General features: G+C 40.3%; 2 protein-coding genes and 1 pseudogene across 2 annotated transcripts in view; all 3 read left to right on the top strand.

The window, feature by feature from the left end:
- The window catches only part of lrrc58b (leucine rich repeat containing 58b), a 10,297-nt gene extending 1,228 nt beyond the window's left edge, over positions 1–9,069 (top strand). Inside the window, exons 2-4 of the mRNA XM_061053449.1 lie at positions 4,368–4,496; positions 5,863–6,140; positions 6,853–9,069. Coding sequence (XP_060909432.1) covers positions 4,368–4,496; positions 5,863–6,140; positions 6,853–7,046 — 601 coding nt within the window. The 3' untranslated portion in view covers positions 7,047–9,069. The remainder of the gene's footprint in view (positions 1–4,367; positions 4,497–5,862; positions 6,141–6,852) is intronic.
- Positions 9,070–15,985: 6,916 nt separating this feature from the next.
- Positions 15,986–25,000, top strand: part of gpr156 (G protein-coupled receptor 156) — a 22,158-nt gene continuing 13,143 nt past the window's right edge. Inside the window, exons 1-2 of the mRNA XM_061053448.1 lie at positions 15,986–16,258; positions 19,728–19,881. Coding sequence (XP_060909431.1) covers positions 19,765–19,881 — 117 coding nt within the window. The 5' untranslated portion in view covers positions 15,986–16,258; positions 19,728–19,764. The remainder of the gene's footprint in view (positions 16,259–19,727; positions 19,882–25,000) is intronic.
- On the top strand, positions 21,247–23,980 carry LOC132987544 (zinc-binding protein A33-like; annotated as a pseudogene).

Here is a 25,000-nt window from a genome sequence, read left to right as displayed (position 1 = left end):
AACACAGGTTTACAAAGTGCTTTGACAAACAGCAAAAACAAGAGCAAACTAAACCAAACACAGAAGAACATAAACAACAGCAAGAACATAACAAATGCTAAAAATAATTAAATACAATTCAACAGAAAAGAACCCAAAGTGCACGATACCCAACAGACATATATAACCCGACCATCACAAGAACCATCACAAGAACCATCATAAGAACCATCACAAGAGCCATCACAAGAACCATCATAAGAACCATCACAAGAACCATCACAAGAACCCAGACAACACAAGAACCATCATAAGAACCATCATAAGAACCCAGACAACATAAGAACCATCATAAGAACCATCACAAGAACCATCACAAGAACCATCATAAGAACCATCATAAGAACCATCACAAGAACCATCATAAGAACCATCATAAGAACCATCACAAGAACCCAGACAACACAAGAACCATCATAAGAACCATCATAAGAACCATCACAAGAACCCAGACAACACAAGAACCATCATAAGAACCATCACAAGAACCATCACAAGAACCATCATAAGAACCATCATAAGAACCATCACAAGAACCATCATAAGAACCATCATAAGAACCATCACAAGAACCCAGACAACACAAGAACCATCATAAGAACCATCATAAGAACCCAGACAATATAAGAACCATCATAAGAACCATCATAAGAACCCAGACAACACAAGAACCATCATAAGAACCATCATAAGAACCCAGACAACATAAGAACCATCATAAGAACCATCACAAGAACCCAGACAACACAAGAACCATCACAAGAACCCAGACAACACAAGAACCATCACAAGAACCATCATAAGAACCCAGACAACACAAGAACCATCAGGCAACACAAGAACCCAACAACACGAGCTGAGACCAAGAGGACCAAAGATTTAAAAAGATGTAAGAAACTAAAAGAGATAAAAGCAAATAAAAAGATAACAGAAATAAGAAGGTAAGAGCAGGAAAAGAAATCAACATAGCCTGTAGTTTACCAAACCATTTGATGACTTAAGAGCTATTTTTTTCCATTTAAGAGCAACATTAGACCTCATCTCCTCATTCACATTTTTTTATTTTGAGAATTTGCTGTTATTGATGTCTAAAAAAAAAACTTAAATTGAAAATATATATTGGTTTCATTGACAAAAGAAGCATTTTGGAGACATGGTTTTTGATCACAGAATCTAATAAAATAATTGAGGATATAATCAACAACTCAACTTGATATTGAAAACAATCTTTAGTCTTGTATCACAACAAGTATGTCAATGGCAATTTTCTACAAGTTGTACATAATGACTGACACAATGCTCTTTATGAACAACACCTGCTAAGTGTTAATTCTCCAACTATGTCAGCCGATATACCATTTTTTATCTTTACTTTCAGAACTTTGTTATAAGGCCTTATGACAACTGAAATAGCTTCTTCTTTATTTGCTTACCTTTAAATAACTCAGCTTTCATCCCATTTGATCTGTATTTCATGTGCTCCATTTGGGAATATTGCTCTTTTTATCCGTTGTATTTTGATATGTTGTCTCGTGAGTCAGAGTTGACCCACCTATCCCGCCTCGGGACAATGATTGTAAAACATTAGACAGGCTTTATAACTCTTCTAATGTTATTCAGATGTGCTCAGTTGTTGTTGTTTTTTTCTTCTTCTGGGGTTTAACAGTTTTTACCACTTTACCACCACGATGACTCTTTCTGTCATGCTCATTTCCAGTCAGTGTATCGTGTTTGTGTGTGTGTGTGTGTGTGTGTGCAATGTGGTTGTGTGTGTGTGGTTGTGTGCAATGTGGTTGTGTGTGTGTGTGTGTGTGTGTGTGTGCGTGTGTGTGGCTGTTTCAATAACTTCCATGGAATGGTTTCAGGGATAGTTAATAAAAGTTACAGATTGATCTACCGTAATGTTTTGAAATAAATCTGACCTACATTTAGGATTTAAGTTAATATGTATTCAAAGTGATAAAACTCAAAAGTACAGCCCATTAAGTAAAAGGCAATGCTTTAATGTTGCAACAGTAAGTAAACAGACAACAAATCTCTTATTATATCTATGTAATGATGTGAATTAAGCAGCAGTCAGCTTTAAACTTCCAAATATTTCTGTTTGTAAGTGACCGAGAAGGAGGACAGTCATGAGAACGTTGTTATCATTTCATGAGTTTAAAGCCAAGATGTCACAGTGACTCACTTTATCAGATGCACAGTTAAGCTTGTGTGGCTCATCTAGTAGTAAAGTGGGTACAGGGAGAGGAATATATTGGGCAATGTGCTTATGAACATATTTGAACACAGACCTCATTTATTTTAGTTTGACTCCCTACTTACCTTTTTTCTTTTTTCACTTACTGGAACTGGACTGTTGTTGTGTGGAAACTGATTCAACACAAGTTTTTTTTTAAATACTCTGCCCATAAGTTCTCAAATGGATTGATGTCAGGAAACAAACAGTGTCTGTATTCAACAACGTGTACCTTTTTTATTTTTTTGAGATTTATACAGGACATTAGAATTATAGAAGTACGATAATTTACTCTGTGACATATTTGAGTTTCCTCTAAATTATATTCTCCTTTGTTTTAGCTAAGAGCTCCACTTTAATAGAAAATTAATTAGAATACCCTTGAGATTTGTTTTCTTGCCACAAAGACTGAAAATGATCAAGTGATACTTTATTGGATAGATCCGCTGAAGAGAGAGAGAGAGGGGAAATTAAACGCTGGGAGGTGAGAGTGAGGTTTGACATGCAGCAGTGGGTCGTGGTCTGATGTGAACCCACGGCTTGCTGAGACGAGGGCAATGACCTCCTCACATGGGGCGCTCCACAAAACCACTAGGTCTCAGTGCCCTCTCTCGGCTACACATTTTAAATTCTCTAGAGGTTGTTTCCGAATTTGAGACAAATGAAGTATTTCTGATTCTAATTCCATTTGGTCTTCTTGAGTCTGCATACTTATTTTAATCTGAAAACAATAAAAGACACAATCTAAGCATGAAGGGACCCTTTATAGAATAGAATAGATGTTTATTGCCATTTGCACAGGTACAGGACGGTACAGGTACATTGGAATTTTGTGTGCGTTTCTCCCTGAGTCAGCTTCTACAAAAAAGTTAAAATTATATATAAAATAGAATAACATTATAAGAAAAAAAAGAGTAGAAAAGTACAAATAAAATAAGTTGTAGTAACAGCAAGTAAATTAAAATAAACTGTACAGAAGCTATACACTGTATTAAAGCAAACATATAACTGTATAGCATCTGCATGACATGAAACACCTTGAAAGGTGTCGAGATGAAACCTCCACCCAGCGTGTCTTTCATGGGATGCTCCTGGAGAAAAGGTTGAAATGTTGCTAACTCTTGAACATTTTCAGTCTGTTTTTGTTCTTCTATTCTGTAGCTGAGACAGGTCGTAACTAACGGTTGTCTCCCCGGTGGGTGATCTGTGTCATTGTGTCAGCGAAGGGCAGCTAGCGGACCCCGAATGTCTCAGTTCCCGTCACAGAGGGGGCGTGCTCAGTGCTCCGCGCTCAGCCACCAAGGACAGTATAATGGCTTCCTGTCTCTCAGTCGCTGTGTCATCAGTTCCAGCAGGCAGACGGCCTGACAGCTTACTTTCGCTGACCAGCCATCCATTGCGCTCTCCTCGTCTCTTTGTTTTACTCCCAATTACCCCCCCCCCCCTCTCTCTCTGCTCCATACCTCCATTAACCTACCAAGGTCCTTTGTTGTCTTCATGCAGCAAAGTGTACCTGCATCCATTTTGTTGTCTATTAAACTTTGGGACGGTGGTTATTGTGGTCGGCGCACATCGAGTAAATCTTTTAGAAAAGCTGAAACAGATTGAAATGAACGCCATGTTTTGTCTCCACAGGCTGACACTTTGTCTGTGCATGAGACGTTTTCTGTCACCTTGATTTGTAAGCAGGTCACACAAACAGATTTAGAGTGAGAAACAGAGGCCACACACAGAACTTCACTCCTGAGCATCAAACCATACATCTTTAGCTCCCTCTTGTGGCATCATGTTTACACTTTGATCTATGGTTGCTTTGCTTTGTATGCCGAAGAAATTTCCCTTTTTTCATTTTTTAAAACATTTTCCCCCCTTCAAATATTAAAAGTGATTCATCATATTTGAAAACTTGTATGACAAAAATTGGAAAAACAACTTCAGTACATGGAGCCTTTCAATTTTGTGAATTTTTTGGGAACTCAACTCTTAATGTTTTGTAAACAAGACTTTGTTGTTGCTTTTCTATACTTTGTTACATTATCAGAGCTTGTTATAAACAAAGCAAATGATTTCCTTACCTTTTGTCTTTTAGTCTGGAGCTGTTGTATCTGGGTGGAAACCTCATCACAGCTATTCCTCCAGAAGTGGCTAACCTGCCTTACCTCAGCTACCTGGTCCTGTGTGACAATCGTATCCAAAGTGTACCTCCGCAACTCACCAGGTAACTGCACCAACAGCACCTGACCAGTTCAACCAGCACCTATGAAAACAGCCTAAATGAGTGCAAGTCTGTGTCCACAGATAGAGCTTGTTTTCAATCCAAAACCAAAGTAGTAGTAGTAATCATTTATTTCGGTCACAAGAAAAACAAAACATTTTGAGTGAAAAGGTGTAGGCTGAATCTTTATCTTATTACACCTACCCTCGTTACAAATCTTATTATTTAAGACACTACTAGTTTGGTTACAAAAAAACAAAAAAAACATATCAGAACAAAAATTTGTGCCAAGAATTTATTTCAAAACAAAACAAATGAAACAAACAAAAAACAAAACAGAAGTCACACTCACATAAAATAATCAAACCGACCTTTTATATTTGTAGCTCTCAGTTCAGCTTTTGGAACAACGCTGCAATTGTCAATTTTCACTTCTCTACCTACATCATCTTTGTCAACAACAATGGTGGAGGAGACGCTCGTCTCACTCCTCTTTTGGGGAGTACGATTTTTAGTTGTAGAGCTGCTGCTGATGCCAGGACGTGACTCCTTTACATTGTTTTCTTGGGAATATTTCCTTGAATTAAAGCAAATATTAAATGGATACTTCATCCGTTGAAACATGAATCTGTGTTGACATCGGGTCATATATGTAGAAATGTGAAATACATTTTGAAGTTGGTGCCTTCTTGAAAAAAACAGAGAGTGTTTTTGGCTCATCTGGCCCCGGCGGCCAGCAGCTGTCTCGCTGCTATATTTATATTTTTTCGCCATTATCAGCTTTCTCCATAGAGCCTGTTAGCATAGCTTCCGAGCAATATGGCGGACGTTAAGTTTTGATTCTGGGAGTGAGTTCCCACCCACTGATCTGTGATTGGTCTGTAGCTTCAGTGGTCGAAAATATGAGGTACTAGCGTTGTAGTTTCACCCCGCTAACCGCAACAGCTTCCAATGACGCAAAAACCGTCATTTTGCGTCACTGGAAGCTCCTTTACAGACTCAGAAATACAAAGATTTCACATCTCAGGGGAAAATGAGGGCGGGATGCACGACCATTCAAAAATACTACCAGGTTTCTAATGATACAAAGATTAATGCTAATGGGTGAAGTATCCCTTTAAGCACACTGAGCTGTCTAAAACACACCTAACAGACATTACTGACGGAAGCATTAGTTAACTTTTGTAACCTTGCAACATTGACCACTGGTGAGAAGCGCTCTGAAGCGGAGGTCGTGAGCACTTTGAGCACAACAAGGGCTGCCTATAGACACTTAAAGCTAGAAGTGTGCAGTTCCTCAGCGTGGATCATATAATTCTTTATTCCCGTGGTGATCTTTTGTAGAAGATGACTCTCTGTCTCATTCCAGGCTCCACTCGCTGAGATCTTTAAGCCTCCATAACAACCTGCTAACTTACCTGCCGAGGGAGATTCTCAGTCTGGTGCATCTGCAGGAGCTCAGTCTCCGTGGCAACCCGCTCGTGGTGCGCTTTGTCAAGGAGATGACCTACGACCCCCCGTCATTGCTGGAGCTGGCAGGACGCACAATAAAGAGTCGCAATATCCCCTACTACCCACGTGACCTGCCTTCAAACCTGCTGCACTACCTGGACCTGGCCAGCAAGTGTCCTAACCCCAAGTGTGCAGGTACATGACTTGTTACATAGTGGTTAAAATACATACAACTTTTAATCAGAATCAGAATCTGGGTTTACATTTACACATACAAGGAATTTGACTTGGTGTATTGGTGCTAAACAATTAACAAGGAAATAAAGCAGAACTAGCAACAACTTAAATAATACAGTATAAGAAGATATTACAATATATAAAATATAATTTAAAAATGTAAAATATGAACAATAAAAATAAAAAACACAAAAGGTGTAATGTAGGAGCTGTGCAGTGGACTACACAGAGTGCATGTAAGATTTTTTTTTTTTTTACCTTTTGGGGTGTTGGCTCCTTAAAATTAGATTTGCCACATCATCCCCTCGTCAGTGTTGTATATGTCTAGCAGTTGGGACTAATATAAGATTTGTAAAGTTTTTGGCAAACTAAAGAAAAAAAATGGCAAATATGAGATTTTCTACTGAAACCTTTTGGGGCTCCCGATAGCCGGTATAGGAGAAAGTCAGACAACATGTCTTTTGTAGGTTTTTCCCTTTACAGCTCTCCGTTTTCCGATTGTAAGTTTTTGCTTTAATTAGAGTTGTGCGAGTTTGTTGATTGAATGTATGATTATTGTTGCTTTGTGGTGATAAATGCATACCTCATCAATCACACATTAACTGTAACAGTCGTTGAAGTAAACTCTCACCTTGACTTTGTTTCTCCTGTCTCACTCCGCTCTCTCCAGGCGTGTACTTTGATTCCTGCGTGCGCCATATCAAATTTGTGGACTTCTGTGGAAAGTACCGGCTGCCCCTCATGCACTACCTGTGCTCCCCAGAATGCACCTCTCCCTGCAACTCAAACCCGCAGAGCGATGCCGATTCAGAGGACGAGAGCAGTGTGCCGGCTTACCGCCTGCAGAGGGTACTTTTGGGGTAATCCCACATGGAGGAGCCTCGTCAGTCGGCCACTAAGTAACATTTCTACAAAGATGAACTTGGCTGAGTTACCTTTCCATGCAAAAACACAATCACACAAAAACAAAAAGCTTAGACTGTTTTACAGACATCCTAAGTGGCTGAATCCAATGTACAAAATGTGAGACAGCTGTTCATACTACTCCATTTTTAGGACACTTTTTTTTATAAGGGATCTGTTCCTTCTCTCATCACAAATCAATCTACTCATGAGGAGTTAAAATTCTTATTTTTTTCATGTGGATATGCAAACCAACAGTCTTTATTTTTGGCCTCTAAGTGCAGGTTTAACAGTCCAGCGAGGCAGGACAGTTAAACTCAGTTAAGACTGAATGAGCTGCTTGATTCTTTTTCCATTTCAGGGCGTAAAACTTTATATTTCAAAAAAGGTGCTTCTTAGTAGCTGCAGAACATTATTGTGCATTTTATGGAAAAACAATGTGTTTTTTGTCCAACTGCTGGTGTCTGACAGACCACTTACATTAATTTTTTTCTGACCAATTGAGCATCAAAGCTGCTGTTGCAACTAATACGAAATTATGGAATTTTTTTAAGTATGTCAGCAAACGCTACAATATGACATAAGATTTACACTTCAATATTCTTAAAGGTCACATTATCCTGCTTTTCAACCACTTTAAATAAGTCTCCACAAAACGTGTCTGTAAAGTTTTGGCTCAAAGAACAGGCTGTTTCTGTGTCTGTACCTTTAAATATGTAAATGAGCTGTGTCTGACCACGCCCCCCCCCAGAAGGGCTTGGGTGGCTCTGGCTTTCTTGCACCATTGCCTTATGATGTTCGTTCAAGGTGAGAAGGCAGACTCAGAGGGCAGAACAAACACCTAGCTGTGGGAGTGTCACCCACCTGGGGGAGGGGCTACTGCCCTTTGTGATGTCATGAAGGGAAAATCGCACACATTTTCTGAAAAGTGGAGCAGGCAGAAGACGGAGAGGATTTACTTTACTCACAATTGGGGTTTGAAGTCCGACATGGGACACATATTAGTGTTTGAAAAACATGGCAAGCGTATTTTGCATAATATGTGACCTTTCTTACATCGAGTGTGGCTTTGAAGGGCAAAGGTTTTCTTCAGTAAAGCTGCTCCACACAATTTTAAAAGATACACATACAGTATATATGTTGCACAGCAGCCTTGAAAAATTGTCCCCAGAATATGTGTTATGTGAGGATGTGGAAGACAAGCATGTACAGGCTTACTCACAGGAAGTGGCGTGGGCTGGACCTGGGAAAACCATTCACTGGGTTAGCACAGAAACAATGGCTATTGAGTGAAACACAGTGGCAGTCCTCGTGTTCATGGTAAGGGGCTGTTTGGGTTTTCGAATATAGATGTGTGAATCGGACCCACATAAGGAGAACGTTTTTTTTTTTTTTTTTTTCCTGAAATGACTCCAGAGAGAGATGCTGCGTTCCTAACAGAAAAGTGAAAGTGTCTTTGGTCACATGGCTGCTCTGTCTCTTTGCTTATTTGAAAAGTTGGGGGGTCTTACAGCCTCCTGGGTTAGTGTGTCTCCATCAGAGGAAGGATAAATCCACTTAATTTTACACTAATGTTATTTAAAAAAAACTAAGAATGCTCCTGTATGTTACATTAACATCTATACTAGAACATTTTTTTAAGTGCCTTACTAATGGTGACCTCTGACATAGTGAGGCAGATAATCTCTAAATGTGATAAACCCACCCTATAATGTGACAAGAATAACACAATGAATGATAAAGCCTTTTTTCGAGTGATTTTTGTACTCTTCAGATAAAAAAAACAAGATAAGCTGCTTTTATAGAGATCATATTTAAAATAATAAACATGCTTCATATTCTAATGACCTGCAGAATAGATGGCACTTAAACAGAAAGTGTAACAAGATATATTAATTTTATTTAATTGTACTCATATAGATAATGTAAGTAAACTGTACAGTATAAAATAACAATAAAAGAGACTGACTGTAATACCTTTGAATGTTGGTTGTATTGTGGCTTTATTACGTGTATAACAATCTTTCCACAACACCTGGAACATGTCACTCAGCTGTTCATCTCCTTACACTGTTCCCAGTTACTGCTGGCATCAAATTGAAAACTCTGAACTAGACTCTTCTCCTCTGTCGCCCCCCGGTGGTGGAATGAACTTCCAAACTCCATTGGATCTGCAGAGTCCCTCTGCACCTTTAAGAAAAAGCTAAAGACCCAGCTCTTTCATGAATACCTACTAACTTAATGATGATGGTCTCCATATTATTGATGATGATGATGATGGTAATGACGATGGTTTTTGTTTGATAATGACGACTTATAAGATGGTTTCTATACTGATTAGAGCTCTCAAGAACTGCCCTCAATGTTGTGCTTTGCCTCTGGTCACTTCCTGTCAGCACCTGTGTGTCCAATCAGACTCAAAGCTGATCGTTTGCTCTTACTGACATTGTTCCCTTTTTTCTAGATCCTTGCTTGTGTTGTTCTTACTCTCTGATGTACGTCGCTTTGGATAAAAGAGTCTGCTAAGTGAATTGTAGAACACCTCCCCCTTGACTTCATACTGAAATTTTACTTGGAGGCTGAAAGGGAACCGTCCGGGTAAAGCCAGGGTGAAAAAAAAATTGGTTGTTTATGCACTAATGCAGCGCACCCTAAAAATGTATGGAATTTTCAGGAGTTTTGTGTGTTAGTGAAAACACAATTTGAGAATTTGTTTTTTTGTGTGCATGTTGTTTACATGAATCAACCCATGAGAACTGTTTGTTGCACGAGTCCAGGTTTCATTTGCATCTGAAGGTGAGTTCTGTCTGGGCCAGCCTTTCCCAAACTTAAAATTACCGCGGCCCACTTTGAAATACAAAATGATTCCGGGACTCGTTATAAAATAAAAAGTTTTGACTACAACTATCATTTTCAGTTAGGGTAAATTATTGGACATGACAACATGTTATGGCAAGAAAGACACAAAAAGTTTACTGAACATTATGTCCATGAATAGTCATAATCACTAATCACTTAAAGGTTGACTCATGGTAAATCATCATTATTGTGATATTTCTTTTATTTTTAAACTTGGTGGAGGGCTTTTCGCGGCCCACCTGCAGTACCCACACGGCCCACCAGGGGGCCGCGGCCCACACTTTGGGAAGCACTGATCTAGGCTAATTACGGAAGGGACCAATTTCTGTTCCTGAAAACGGAGAGATGCCAGGATGAGTGCATTCTGCCTCTCACAATGTGCTAATCCTTTAGCCCCCACAGCCAAGAGCCGCTAACCACTTTCTCTCCTCTTTTCACATTTTTTTTTGCTTCTATAGCAGCTTCTGATTCAATTTCTTTTCGCCTCACTGTTTCCTTTAGCCGGGCCGGTGAGAATGATGCCTGAAGTTGCACATAGTTTGTGTGTTTGAATAGTCATTGACCAACTCACAGCTGGGTTCCAGTGTTATTCCAGTGTTTCCTTTTTTCTATCTTTTTCAATGTCTTTCAAACACAAATACCCAAAAGGACCATGGATGGATAACTCAACTGCTCAAACAGACCAGAGGCCCGAGGAGTCATGGGACTCTTACACCAGAGATCTTCTTCTAATCTTTTCTTGTTGGTAAGTCAATGAAGCAACACATATCCCCCACAGAGCGACACAATTCAGCAACAAAAAGGATTAAAAAAAAAAGTGCAAAGAAGCTTAGAAGTGAAAAACAGCATCCAAGAGACACAAACATTCAAAAAATAAAATAAAAATAAAAGATGCAAATAAACTTCAAAGTGACACATTTCATCTACAAAGGGGGATAAACTAAATTTAGATACAAAACACCAGGAGACAGGAGTTATCTACACACATAAAAAGATGTAAAACCAATGTTAATAGACACAAATCAACTTCAAATGAACTACAGAGAGAAACAAAACTCATGCTAAGAGATGAAAAACAAACACTCAGAGGTGAAAATAAATAAATAAAAATAACCACAAAGATGTAAATTAAGTTCCCCAGTCCAAGAAAATTAACAATAGAAGCATAAAAGACACAAAGAGAAATAAATAAACTTAAAAAGAAATGCAAATTAAGTTCAAAGTGACACACAAACTGCAAAGAGAAATAGAGCGACCACAAAGGGATTCAAAACAACCGTGCAGAAATACATAAATAACCACTAAGAGACAAACTACTGAGATGAGAAAATAAACTACTGAGTCACAAAATATCAACAAAGAGATGCAAAACGACTGTTTAGAGCAACAACAACAACAAAAACATATCAAAGGGCTGCAAAACTATCACAAAAAGACACAAACCAACTACTGAGCTGTGCAAAACGACCACAAAGGTGGAGGAGGTTTCGGGTGGCCTCTTACACGTCTGTGCCCCGGGGTCTCAGAGTCCAATAGTCCGCCCCTGCATATGACCCGTCTACCAACAGCAGGCACCTACAGGAAACTGTCTGGCACATTTTGAGGAGTAATATTTCACCTCTAGCTTTGTGTGCACATGCGCTCTACACTCAGCCTGCTCTGAGACAAGAGGATGCTGTCACATAATGAAACCGGAGACTCTGCAAGAGAGGAGGTGTGACTGGCACATGAGGAGAAGAGCTGTCACCAACTCCTAGGAGTCAAAGTCGAGGGAAAAAAAGAAATTGTGAATCTTATTCTTGAAAACTAGGATTTAAAGTGATCTGCAACTCTGCAAGGTAAGATGAGATTTTTCATATTGATGATGTCGCTCTCATACAGGTGAGTTTAACTGCTTTAAATTGTTATTTTTTTTGGTTGCTGAATTATAAGAAGGCCCCAGTTTCTTAACCCTTACAGAGTAAATACAATATTACATATAATAAACAAATCTGAGATGTTTTAATTTGATGTACTAGATGTGTGATACTCTAATCCTCTTACGGCTCTCAGTCTGAGTCACATCAGCTCACAGTAAAGTCAGTGTGCAGTTACATGCATGCCAGACCTCACACATGTTTCAAGTGTACATTTAGCTAAGCCTTTACACACGACTGCCACACACCCTCACAACGATAAATCGTGGTCTTCAGACTGCTAATCCTGCAGGGAGAAAGTCTGGTGGGTGCCCATGGCAAGGAGGTGGAGATGGAGGTGATAAAGAAAGAAAAGGAATCTCTGTCTGATTTTTATGAGGGAAATCTTAAATGTTTTCCACTCCCTGTTGTTTTCCTCATTTCTTCATTATGTCCCAGTTACTCTTATTACTTTCTGCAATTCATCCTGACACAAGAGGAAGAATCAGACATTGTAACACAATGTCAAAAAAATGTCCGTCTAGCGTTGTGAAAAGAAGTTTTTTTCAACATATTTTTATTAAAGCAAGTTCGAGACATAAAGTGCAATTGGGATGCAGTCAACATTTTTATTTTTTCCCCAGAAACATTCAAAGATCCAGTATCACTTCTCCCTCCCAGTCCAACAAATACACCTCTTAGTTTAAAGACAAGAATAAAAGTGCAAGTGGAAAACTCACAAAAAATAAAATACAATAACTAAATAAAAATAAATAGATAAGCATGAAAAAATAAAAGAGCATTTGAGAAGAGTAGTATAAAATAAATAAATAACTAATAATAATAATAATAATAATAATACAAAATGACGAGACAAACATAAATAAATAAATGAACAAACAACATTAACAGGAATGAAAGTCGTTATGTGTATAGTAGTAAATAGGAAAAACAGTAAAACCTGTAAAAGAGACAGAATAAGTTGTGGCATTTTTAACGGTTATTTTATTTTTTGGACATTATGTCATAAACAAGAAATGCTGTGATAGAAAAATGGGTAAATCACATTATAATGAAGGCTGTATCTTATCCCCCATAATAATTGAAGCTTTATTGTTCTGCTGATGTTCTTACTTGAAAATAAGTCACCCAAAGTGTATTTGAAAGTTTCCCTGAGCTTCAAAGTGCAATTTAAATCTGTCTTTTCATGAACTATAACATCTCTGTGCTTATTTGTCAGAAAGGTGACGCATTAAACTGACTTTACTAGTTTAGTCTACGATGACACAGAAACATGGGCGGTTCTAGGCAGGGGCCAAAATGGGCCGGTGAATTTATTGCATCATCACTTGCAATGCTGCTGTTCCGCCACTTTCACTAGAAACTAGTTTTGAAGCTCAGGCTGGTAGATTGATACTTTTTCCTACACTTATCTTAATCACTGCCTTCAGTAGAAACTCCATTGACTGCTTCCTTGCTGGGTTACTTTGATCCAGCACTCCTAATCCAGATCCATAGCAACACTGCAGGCGGAGTTGCAGCCGTTCCAGAGAGGGATTTGTCTCTTGTGTTTGTTGGTTGGGCAAACCTGGGCATGTAGCTGAGGAGCGTCCAGGCTCTGGCAGGACCAGCGCATAAGCCTGGAAAAGGGGTTTGGCAAAGCCTTACACCACCGAACAATACAGGTCCACCCACATGGTCTTAAATGATGCAGAATAGTCGGCACTGTGGTCACATGTTGGAATCCCAGCTGCAGATGCTTCCATGTCAGGAAGCGCTGGTGCTGCATGTTAGGAGGGGTCCAACAGGAAACGGACGGTGTGTGCTGGGCTCAAAAGCTTGTTATTTATTTTGGTTGGTTGACATCCAGTTGATACATGTGCACAGTATCATAGTCCATAAAAAAAGATGCTGCCCACCTGCAACACTTGTGTTTGTTAATTAGAACATTTGAATGTTACACTTGATCCCTGGTAACCTAAGTACAATGACATGTGTCCCGTTTCATCCAGTCCCCCCCCCCCCCCCCCCCTCCCTATACCGGCCTCTCTCCCCTTTGACTCCTGCTGTTTGAGCAACAGCCTCGTGTCCACAGATGAAATATTCAAGCTCTGGGGTAATCTGAGCATCAGTGTTATCCACCTGTTATTGCTGCAGCAGTCCGTCTTGAACCTGATCTTTAAGGGGGAAACCTGAGAGTGATTGCCACGCTTTGGGTGTAACATAGCTGGCAACTGTTTCAATCCTCCAGTCGGTGTCATTTGATCGGAAAACACACCTATGAACATGTCAAGTTTGAAGGCTTTTTGTCTGCAGTCAGCGGATTAGCTCAGTATTTTTGTTTTTTGTGTTTTGGTGGATTTTAACAGAGGTCATTGTCCATCAGTGATAGTATCAGTGTTAGCTAACAGAATGCTTTCATTAAAGTCTTTATATGTGATTTTTCACACTTAAATGTAGAAATCAAGTATATCCTGTGAAAATAACTCTGTGAGTCATGACTGTCTACAATGGGTGTAACACCCGAGTCCCACTGTCTGTGATGTTTTCAGAGTTTTCAGAGTCCTATCTTCACTTTGTTTACATCGCCCGGACGGCCGGCTGACTCCTCCCCTCGTGTATAAAAGTTGTTTAATTGAGGGACTTGAGAAAAGAAGAATAACATACTGTACTCACTGCTTAACTGTGTTTCTAGATCACGCTCATTTCAGGTAAATTTACATGCAGTGTGAAGATACGAGCATAATAAAGATTGCTAGCATTAGCATGCTAACACAACAATGCAGCGCGAGTTGTTTTGGTTTCATGCTGGTGCTCAAGGGCGACATCTGCTGGATCAAAAAAATCACATATAAAGCCTTTAACATTTACATGCATGTTCTTTTTTGAGATTTGAGATGACGTTAAACAAGAGGTTCATAACTGTAGATCGCGCTGCAGGTCATACTCCCTGGATGTTATGTTGTTTAGTGCTACTGTTTGTTTATGGTCGCAACAGCTGTATGAATCCTGCACCTATGAACAAGTCTCCACGGTGCAGTACAGATTAAAACTGTCAGTCATCTGAATGTAAGTGTAGATTTTCATTTGATCCTATATGGCAAGCTTTTTTATGCATTATTTTTTTTCAGTTTCTTACATACTTTTAAACACAAAAACCCCCTGATGGTTTACACAGATAAATCTTCAGCAAAGCTGTGTTGTAAGCCTTTTCCTTGACCTTCTAATCAAAGTGGGTTATAATGATTCAATCCCATTTTTCTCAAGTTTTGAAAGAGCATCACCATGATGGCTTAATTCCCTCAAAACAGGATTTATTTTAAGGAATCAATTTTGCTTGAAAAATCAATTTTTGTAGACTTAATTACAACCTTAGTTTGACTATAATGTGAGCATCATACTTCAGATAAATATGAATAATCATAATGTTTCACTGCCTGGAGGTTTAAAGTGTTTTTAGGTTCATGTTCTACAATTCAATTCACTCAAGACCAGAATATTAAAAGAAGGGAAACATCATTCAAGAACGTTAAAGTGTATGTGACTGAATATGGGTTCCTGGATGTTTGAATGTTACATAACAAACTTTTCTTCTTTAATGATCTCTCTTTGTGTGTGTGTGTGTGTGTGTGTGTGTGTGTGTGTGTGTGTGTGCTCCCCACTTACAGCTGTCAGTAGTGGTGACACTCCCTCATCAGGAATGACCCTGAGTGTAGGCTCACACATAAATCTTTGTGACGTCTTAATAACACGTCTATGCCTCTTTTGGCTGGTGGAACAAATGCAGAAATATTTCTGCTGGCTCACTGCATTCACACGGATTGCTCCTCTTTCTCTTTCGATGGAACACTTTTTTCCAATCCCTGTGCCGTCACCATTGGAGGCAGACGCCATGTTTGTCTTTCCATTCAAACAACTTCTGTTATTCAGAATATTTATTTTGAATTTGACTCCCTGTCACCTCTGCCACCCTTTCCCCTGAGAGACCCACAACCCACCTGCATCACAGGGGGTCACATCATCACACTCACGAACCCAATAGGTTGAATCTGCCTCAGCTCTCTCTCTCTCAAACACACACACACACACACACACACACACACACACACACACACACACACACACACACTTGAACAAACACACCTCCAGCCTCTGTCACACGCGCCTCCCTCTCCTGCTCAAAAGAAAGCTCCGGCAGTCTGCTGAATTTTTCCTGACTGACAGGATCCTCTCCGGTTTGTGGACAGATTATCACGCTGAAGTATCAACAGGTCTGCAGCTATGTGAACTCTGAAGCTATGCTAGATTACAAACTCATCCACTCGATTATTTTCACATTTTCACTTTCTGAGTCGATTGCGCGATGGAGTACGGAGCGGGACGAGGCGATGGGATCCTCCATGCGCTTTGGAGAACAAGGTTTGCTCTTTTTTTTTTTTTTTTAAAAAGTCTTTATTTTGTGGTTGATTTTCTGTTTCCCCCCTTTTACTGGACATTGTCATTACTGATTCTGAAGCCGAATGGCTGCAAAGTTTACCCTGCAAGGGCGCAAATGCAGCCGGGAGTGCGCACGTTTTTACGCATGTCTTTAACCAAATATTGATCTATTTGTGGATGTCACAGATTTTAGATGTCAGTCAGAAAACGTAAAATTAAAATTGCTTTGTGACACTCAATATATAAAATAATCAACATCATGATCTTTTCTTTGTGAGAGTTTTGTTTCATTGTGTTATTCCCAAAACTATACAAACATTAATGTTGAAATTTTACCCTTAACATGTGATGCATTTAATGTCAGTCGTTGGACTTGGATTTTTTTGTACTCATCAATAACTTGGGGGATGGGGGTGAGGGTCTCATTTTGCCTTAAAAGCCAGGCTTTAAAATGCACCATGTGCCAAGAATCGTCTTGCTGCCTGCTTTGAGTCGGGATCTCGTTGCTAGTAGTTGCATTCTGACTCAGCTTAAAGAATAAACGTATAAACGGATTATTTTCTGTGGAGGAATGTTTCAATATTGCCCCCCTGAACCAGGCATTACATGTGGCAGTGCCTGTGGTTACACAGATCTAATCTTGAAAGAGTATCAAAGAGATTGACAGCTCAATGGATGGGCTTTTCTTTAGGCTGCTCCGTGTTTTATTAAAAGACTTCAGATCTGTCTGTTGAATTATTCCAACTAGCTTAATAAATTAAAGAAAAGTGTCTTAAAGCGTGGCTCATGTGAAGCATTTAAAGCTCAGCTGGACACATGTTCTGCCCGCCCTACATTTAAGTAAGACATCTAAAGTCGCAGGAAACTCAGATTGGACTTGCGGTTTAGCCTCCAGGACTTCAAAAAGACACTCCTTATGACTATTCTGAACTGTCAAAACATGTCCATAAAACCTTCCTCAGAGTGAAGGAAGGACAAGATCCAACTGCTTTTCAAAGTGACCTCTATGGTTTCCTGGATGTTGGCTGACCTTTGTTGAACCCTGCAGGCTGGCGGGGTTTTCTCTCCCAACCTGAAACCTTACAGAAGCAGGATTTTTGAAAAAAACTGGAGGAAATGCCTCTCTCTGTCGGTGTTTCCTGCAGGGGAAGCAGCAAAGCTGTGATCTAAACTTGGAAAGTGACGAAACAACATGAACAGGAACTCCAGACATTTTCCCAGATATGCCGCCCCGGTGGGCTTCATTGTTCTGTTGACACCTCAGGACACCGTGGACTTCATTTAATAACTCACGCCCTATCTCCATTTCCTTTTTACGGCAGACTACCAACTAAATTTATCTCCAACACATGTTAATATTTCCCCAAACACATCTGTTAGAGCCGTTTATACATACCTAAGTGTAGTATATCTTTTGTGTGTTTCAGTTTTAAGTAGATGAGGCCGGTGTCGTATGCTTAATTGAAGGTAATTAAAGGCTTTATATTTGATTTTTTTGATCCAGCAGATGTCGCCCTTGAGCACCAGCATGAAACCAAAACAACTCGTGCTGCATTGTTGTGTTAGCATGCTAATGCTAGCGATCTTTATTATGCTCGTATCTTCACACTGCATGTAAATTTACCTGAAATGAGCGTGATCTAGAAACACAGTTAAGCAGTGAGTACAGTATGTTATTCTTCTTTTCTCTAGTCCCTCAATTAAACAACTTTTATACACGAGGGGAGGAGTCAGCCGGCCGTCCGGGCGATGTAAACAAACTGAAGATAGGACTCTGAAAACTCTGAAAACATCACAGACAGTGGGACTCGGGTGTTACACCCATTGTAGACAGTCATGACTCACAGAGTTATTTTCAGAGGATATACTTGATTTATATTTAAGTTTGAAAAATCACATAGAAAGCCTTTAAGTTTAAGTCAACTCTGGCTGCTGATTGGTTAAAGCTCGCAGCATGCTGCCAGTACTGGTTTCCTGTTTTATTAGAAGCTGTGGAGCTACGGTAGCTTTGACCGTGCTTTACATTTTGTTTGATTGTATTTTTGTAAAATCTTTCAGTAAAGTATTGAAACGTAGAACTTGGACTGGAGTTTTTTTATGAAGCACGCGTCAACAATATGTTTTCCAGCTCTGCAGTTTGTGTGCGCATTGTTTGGAATAATCAGAGCCACACGAACAATATCCCCCAATCCAAATATCCCTGCACTCTGGGTATCTCTAAATCATTCTGCAGACAATGACGAGACCTGTGTTGACTAATAACAGGCTACTCATGTAAACACTCACCTGTCTGCCGGTTTGTATCGATACGAGTGGTCTGTCATGGACCCGACCACATGTTGCTGACTCACTGCAGCGTTTAGATCGGTCTGTCAGACTGTGCCGGGTACAGCTCAGAGTATCAGGTGATACCATGCTGCATAATTCAACCTGCAACATGTCAGTGCAGCCTCATAAAAATGCCTGTGGCGAGGGTGACAAACAGTTGTTTGTTGACGCTCAACAAAGTTTATGTCCTCGATCACAGATGTTGTAGAGGAAATAACCAGGCTGAGTGCAGATCATGTGACGTTCACTTTCACTGCAAATGATGAGATTTTGACTTCAGGATATCTTTTTTCGTCAGACTGTGATTCCCTGTTTGAAAGTTCACCTCAGTGATGACGTAGTGACAGTGGAAACTGAGGATAAGCAGAAACAAACAGGCTTCCTGTCACACAGTCCTTTCCTCCCAGTGTGTTTGGTGGTGGTCGAAAACTTATACTTACATCCTATCGTTAGTGTGTCTGGAGGTTATTATGGCTAATGATCCAAACCTTTTTTTTCTTGGTGCAATCGCAGAACAGATAGATAGATAGATAGGTATAGAGATAGATAGATACTTTATTGATCCTGAGGGAAATTCAAATCATCCAGTAGCAGGTTACAAAGACGTACATGACATGAAACATTTGTTACAAATTAACCACAAAACAGACCCCCCCCCCCCCCCCCCCCCCTCCCATACATATATATTAACCTGAATTTTTTTTTTAAAGAATACCTCTAGATGAATCAAACTTAAACTGTGCAATTAAAAAAAATAGACTTATATAAGAAATGTACATAACCCGTGCAGGGATAAAAATATATGTGCAATATACAGTGCAAAAATGCATCCATACTCCTCTCACAGGTTTCTCTCAGGGCACCACACTCTGGTGGCTAAAAGCCTGACAAGTTTATTTTGAATCATAGTCCTGGAAATAGTTTTTTTGTGGTCTCCATTGCCCACCGTTTTAGATTGAAGTGGAGGCTCAAACTTTTTAGACGACGTACAGCCAGTGCAGCAAAATAGTTTTCCCCCCAACACCAGAGACAAACTATTTGAAAGTTTACATTTCAGTTGGTGTAAGTCAGCGTTAAAATAACTAATTCATGTCTCCTTTTCTGTCATTTCCATGATCGTCAGGATGTGTGTCTGAAAGTGGACTGACTGGTTGCCAGTCATGGAGCCTGAGCTGAACTGCAGCTCCCAGTGTGATTCCTCGCTCTGCTTCATCCACGCAGGAGTCAGCAGGCAGGAGGGCATCGACGTCCTGCAGAGACTATGTGGTCTCAGCACGGTACCCAAACACAAACACACATTCATCCACATGCACTTCAACACAACAAGCCCAATTCTGTAAATACAATAATAACAAGTAGACTGAAAAAGGTACACATGTCTTAAGAGTATTAATAATAATATCACAGTTATAAGGAGACATTCTTACACAAGTGGTTTATATTGTATACATGCACTAAGTAGCATCATCACACAGGGCTGACACAGACATTTAGACTGACAAATAACTTCATTAAATTCAACATGGCTGACGAGAAAGCTAAAGGCTAAGGGATGTCATACACAGCAGAAATAAGCCTTGAGCTTCAGCCTATTCCTTTTTTGGTCATTGATTGTTTGAATGTTATTGTGTGAAGTGTAAACATGCAAAGTTTTTTGTTTCTTTTTCTGTAAGTGGACTTTTTGCACAAATATTTTTTGACTCTTGTTATTCTTTAATGAATGACCAAAATAAAAAATCAACCACAAAAAAATCACATTAATGACATAACAATGATCTGTGGCTTTTGCCATACATCCCTCACTTCAACCATGAAAATAAAATGTCAAAAAAAAAAAAAAAAGCGAACCAACTGGAATATGTTAATTGACCGTATTCAAACAGGGACTATTTACCCTGACGTGCTTAAGTTTCGAAGTTCAAATACTTTTATCATGTTATACTTGCTGTGTTCCTGGTTGGTAATTACATAAATTGAAGGTTTCTTACAATTCATTATCATTTCACCACTTTTCGATTGATTAAAGACAATGAAATTTAAATTTAGAAGTTTAATCTTGCCTTATTTTAAGTTAAATAACATATTAGCTTAATTCAGAATATAGCTAATGCTAACACATCCATTCATTAGCAAATATTACAGTAAGCTAGGAAATTAACATTTGTCAGTGATGAACTAATTAATAAGAAATGCGTGACTACCTAGCAACTGTTATGCTAGCTAGGACTTTACTTCCAAGCTAACATGATGTTAGCTAGGAAGTGGTTGTATCCTAGCATTAGCTGTAGCTAGCGGTTTATCAAATAGGTTGCACTTAGAAACGTGGCCTGATTGTACCTCAGAAATGTAATCCCATAAAAGTCATTTTTAGAACATATTCATGACATAGCAGTGACTGAGGTGGATTACCATCACACAATTCAGAAAGAATAGTTTGGGAAAATAGATTTTTTGATAAAGCCGAGTTTAGTGTCATCCATGGGCGGTTCTAGGCAGGGGCCAACAGGGGCCAACAGGGGCCCCTGTAACACTGAGCTTGGTCCCCCCTGTGGCCACCCCTCCAAAAGGAAGAGCCCCCCTCATAACACATACTGAAACAAATATGAATCATGGTATTTTATGTTGTGGTATTTAACATATCATTTGGCATAATATATATATATATATATTTTTTTTTTAAAGCGATCATCTTTGTCTATTTTTCACTGGGGTTTAATGTTCCCCTCTGACAAAACAACTGGCCCCAGTTTGGCCCCCTCAGTAAAAGTGGTCTAGAACCACCACTGGTGTCATCTCAGTTACTGGTCCTTTAAGAAAAAGAGTGAGCGGAGCCGCCGGCAACATGAGGCGGTGCACGGGGGAAGTCTAATGTGACTTTCAAAATAGAAATTACAGTTGTAGAGAAACTGTGTCAGGGGGCACAAACTATCTCTCACAGACTCCTCTCCTCTTCATGCCACAACACAGTGAAGTGAGGTGAGTAATCTCTGACTTCTCTCATGTTTGTGACGTCGGTTTATAGGCTCATTAGCATTAGTTTTAAATATCATCTTTATAGTAGTGCTAAGTTAAATCCTGGTTGTATATATTCCCATTCTTAGTTTTGATATTTTTAGTGTTTATTTACTTTGTATTTAATATTATATTGTGTTTAAATTTGCTAATATTGTGTGTTTGGACAACCTGCTGCTGTAACGCCACAATTTCCCAGTTTGGGATCAATAAAGTCATTCTATTCTATTTACCCATCAGGGAAAGGAACAGTTAGCACCACCATGTTTGTCTTTCTTACGGTACTATAAATATGAGAAGATTTGAGATTTGAAAGTAATTTTTTGTTACTTATATTGTTTTATTTAGTTTAGAAAAGTGTCCAATCAATTCCTTTGTAAACTCGTCTGTTAAACTTAGTTGGCATGAAGAATGTTCTGGGATACAGAAATATCCTTTGATGAAATGTAACACCAGGATACTATTTGTGGACATAGCTCAAGAGGCACAACTGTTTCCAAACCTATAAAGTTTAGCGGAAGGATAAAAAAAAAAAAAAAAAAAAAGCACTGGTCCAGCAACTTATTTCATTAAAAAATCCCACCTGCTTTTTCTTTCTGGATTTCTTCTCCAGGTATGGCTACTGCCGACAGCGTGCTGTCTGAAGAGCAGCTCCTTTGCCCCATCTGTCTGGATTTGTTAAACCTACCCGTCTCCACTCCCTGCGGGCATAACTTCTGCAGGGACTGCATACAAGGATACTGGCAGAGTGCAAACCTGTCGCAGTGCCCCGTGTGCAAGCAGAAGTTCTACAGACGGCCCGAGCTCAAAGTCAACACCTTCATCTCTGAGGTCGCTTCACAGTTCAAGAAGTCGCTGGAGCAGAGAGAGAGAAATAATGCTGGAGCGGGCGATCGATATTCAGGACATAACGGGGGAGTTTCATGTGATGTGTGTGTCGGGAAACGGGTAAAGGCGCTTCAATCCTGCCTCGACTGTTTGGCCTCGTTCTGTGAGACTCACCTGGAGCCGCATCGCGTTCTGAGCAACTTCAAGAAACACCGTCTGATCGAGCCTGTGATGAGCATGCAGGACAGGGTGTGTGAGAAACATGAGGAACTCTTTGGACTGTTCTGTCACACCGACCAGACGTATGTGTGCGACATGTGCGTCAAGAACGACCACAAAGCTCACCGCAGCGTGCCCATAGACGAGGAGAGCAAGAACAGGAGAGCTCAGATTTCCGGGCTGAACGCCGAAGTGGAGAAAATGATCAGCGAGCGACTTCAGAAAATCAGCGAGATCGATCAAACCTTTCAGCTCAGCGCGGAGAACGCTGAAAACGAGCTGGAGGAGAGTTTGAAGGTCTTCGTCAAACTTCTTCACCTCGTTCAAAAAGGCCAAGCCGAGGCGGTGGAGGCGATCGGTTCGAAGCAACGGCGGGTTAAAAGCGACGCCGGCCGACTCACCGCCGAGCTGAAGCGGGAGGTCGACGAGTTGAGGCGGAGAAACGCCGAGCTGGAGAAGCTCTCGAGCGCCGAGGACGACCTCTTTTTTCTGAAGCGCTTTGGAGCTTTCACAACACCGCCGGCCGCCAAAGACTGGTCCGGCACGTGCATGGAGGCCGCCGTTTATGTGGGCACGCTGAGACGAGCGGTCAGGCGAGTGGCCTGTCAGCTGGAGGAGACTGTTAAAGCGGAGGTGAAGAGGCTGTGCGAGGTGGAGTTGCGGCGGGCCCGGCAGTGGGCTGTCGACGTGACTCTGGATCCTGAGACGGCTCATCCCAAACTGCTGCTGACTGAAAACAGAAAACAGGTTCATCACGGCGACGTCGCTCTAATCCTCCCAGACAACCCCAAGAGGTTTTACCCCGGCGTCAGCGTCTTGGGGAGGGAAGGTTTCTCCTCTGGAAGGTTCTACTACGAGGTCCAGGTGAAGGGGAAGAAGGAGTGGGACGTCGGGGTCGCGCTGGAATCTGTGAGTAGAAAAGGAGGGAATACACTGAACCCTGAGAGCGGCTTCTGGGCCGTCGGGATGAGACAGAACGAGAGCTACTGGGCCCTCGGCGGCACGCCCGTCCACCTGCCGCTGGTGGAAAAGCCCCACAGAGTCGGGGTGTATGTGGATGTGAGGTTTCTTTTTACAACGTGGGCTCCGCCTCTCACATCTACTCATTCACTGGATACTCGTTTAATGAAAGACTCCTCCCCTACTTTAACCCTCGACGTAATCACGGCGGGGTCAACTCTGCTCCCCTGATCATCCTGCCTGTTAATGTGTAAAATACATTTAACCATTTAAAGTCTTTATTCACACTTAAATGTAGAAATCAAGTATATCCTCTGAAAATAACTCTGTGAGTCATGACTGTCTACAATGGGTGTAACACCCATTTGATCGGAAAACACACCTATGAACATGTCAAGTTTGAAGGCTTTTTGTCTGCAGTCAGCGGATTAGCTCAGTATTTTTGTTTTTTGTGTTTTGGTGGATTTTAACAGAGGTCATTGTCCATCAGTGATAGTATCAGTGTTAGCTAACAGAATGCTTTCATTAAAGACTTAATAAATAAATATGTAAACTTTTTCACACTTAAATATAATAGAAATCAAGTATATCCTCTAAAAATAACTCTGTGAGTCATGACTGTCTACAATGGGTGTAACACCCGAGTCCCACTGTCTGTGATGTTTTCAGAGTTTTCAGAGTCCTATCTTCACTTTGTTTACATCGTCCGGACGGCCGGCTGACTCCTCCCCTCGTGTATAAAAGTTGTTTAATTGAGGGACTAGAGAAAAGAAGAATAACATACTGTACTCACTGCTTAACTGTGTTTCTAGATCACGCTCATTTCAGGTAAATTTACATGCAGTGTGAAGATACCAGCATAATAAAGATCGCTAGCATTAGCATGCTAACACAACAATGCAGCGCGAGTTGTTTTGGTTTCATGCTGGTGCTCAAGGGCGACATCTGCTGGATCAAAAAATCACATATAAAGCCTTTAAGACAATGGAAGGTTATATACAGAATAACTTTCTACTTTTTGAATTATTTTGTTCATAAGAGTTTTCATCTGAAAGTGTCAAAATCACTTTTAATCTATATTCAAAATATTACAAATTCAGCTTCTGCAAACGTTCCTGATATCCGGTTAGAGTTTGGTATGCTTGTGCGAGAATATTTATGACATTTGAAAGTCTGCAATCAAATCATATGATAAGTGACAAAGCAGCTATTTAAAACCCGTTATGAGTGTCGACTCATGGGGATTATCGAGAGTCGCTTTAGTCTATTCTCAGCTGCAGGAGTTAAGCGATGGTTGATTATCTATAACAGTAAATACCTAGCTATGCTACAGGGCTTTCATTTAGCATGGCAGCCATGTCTTATTTACATCAGATC

Source organism: Labrus mixtus, chromosome 13, assembly GCF_963584025.1.
Source record: "Labrus mixtus chromosome 13, fLabMix1.1, whole genome shotgun sequence".
Taxonomy (NCBI): Eukaryota; Metazoa; Chordata; class Actinopteri; order Labriformes; family Labridae; genus Labrus; species Labrus mixtus.
This window is presented reverse-complemented; position numbering and strand designations above follow the sequence as displayed.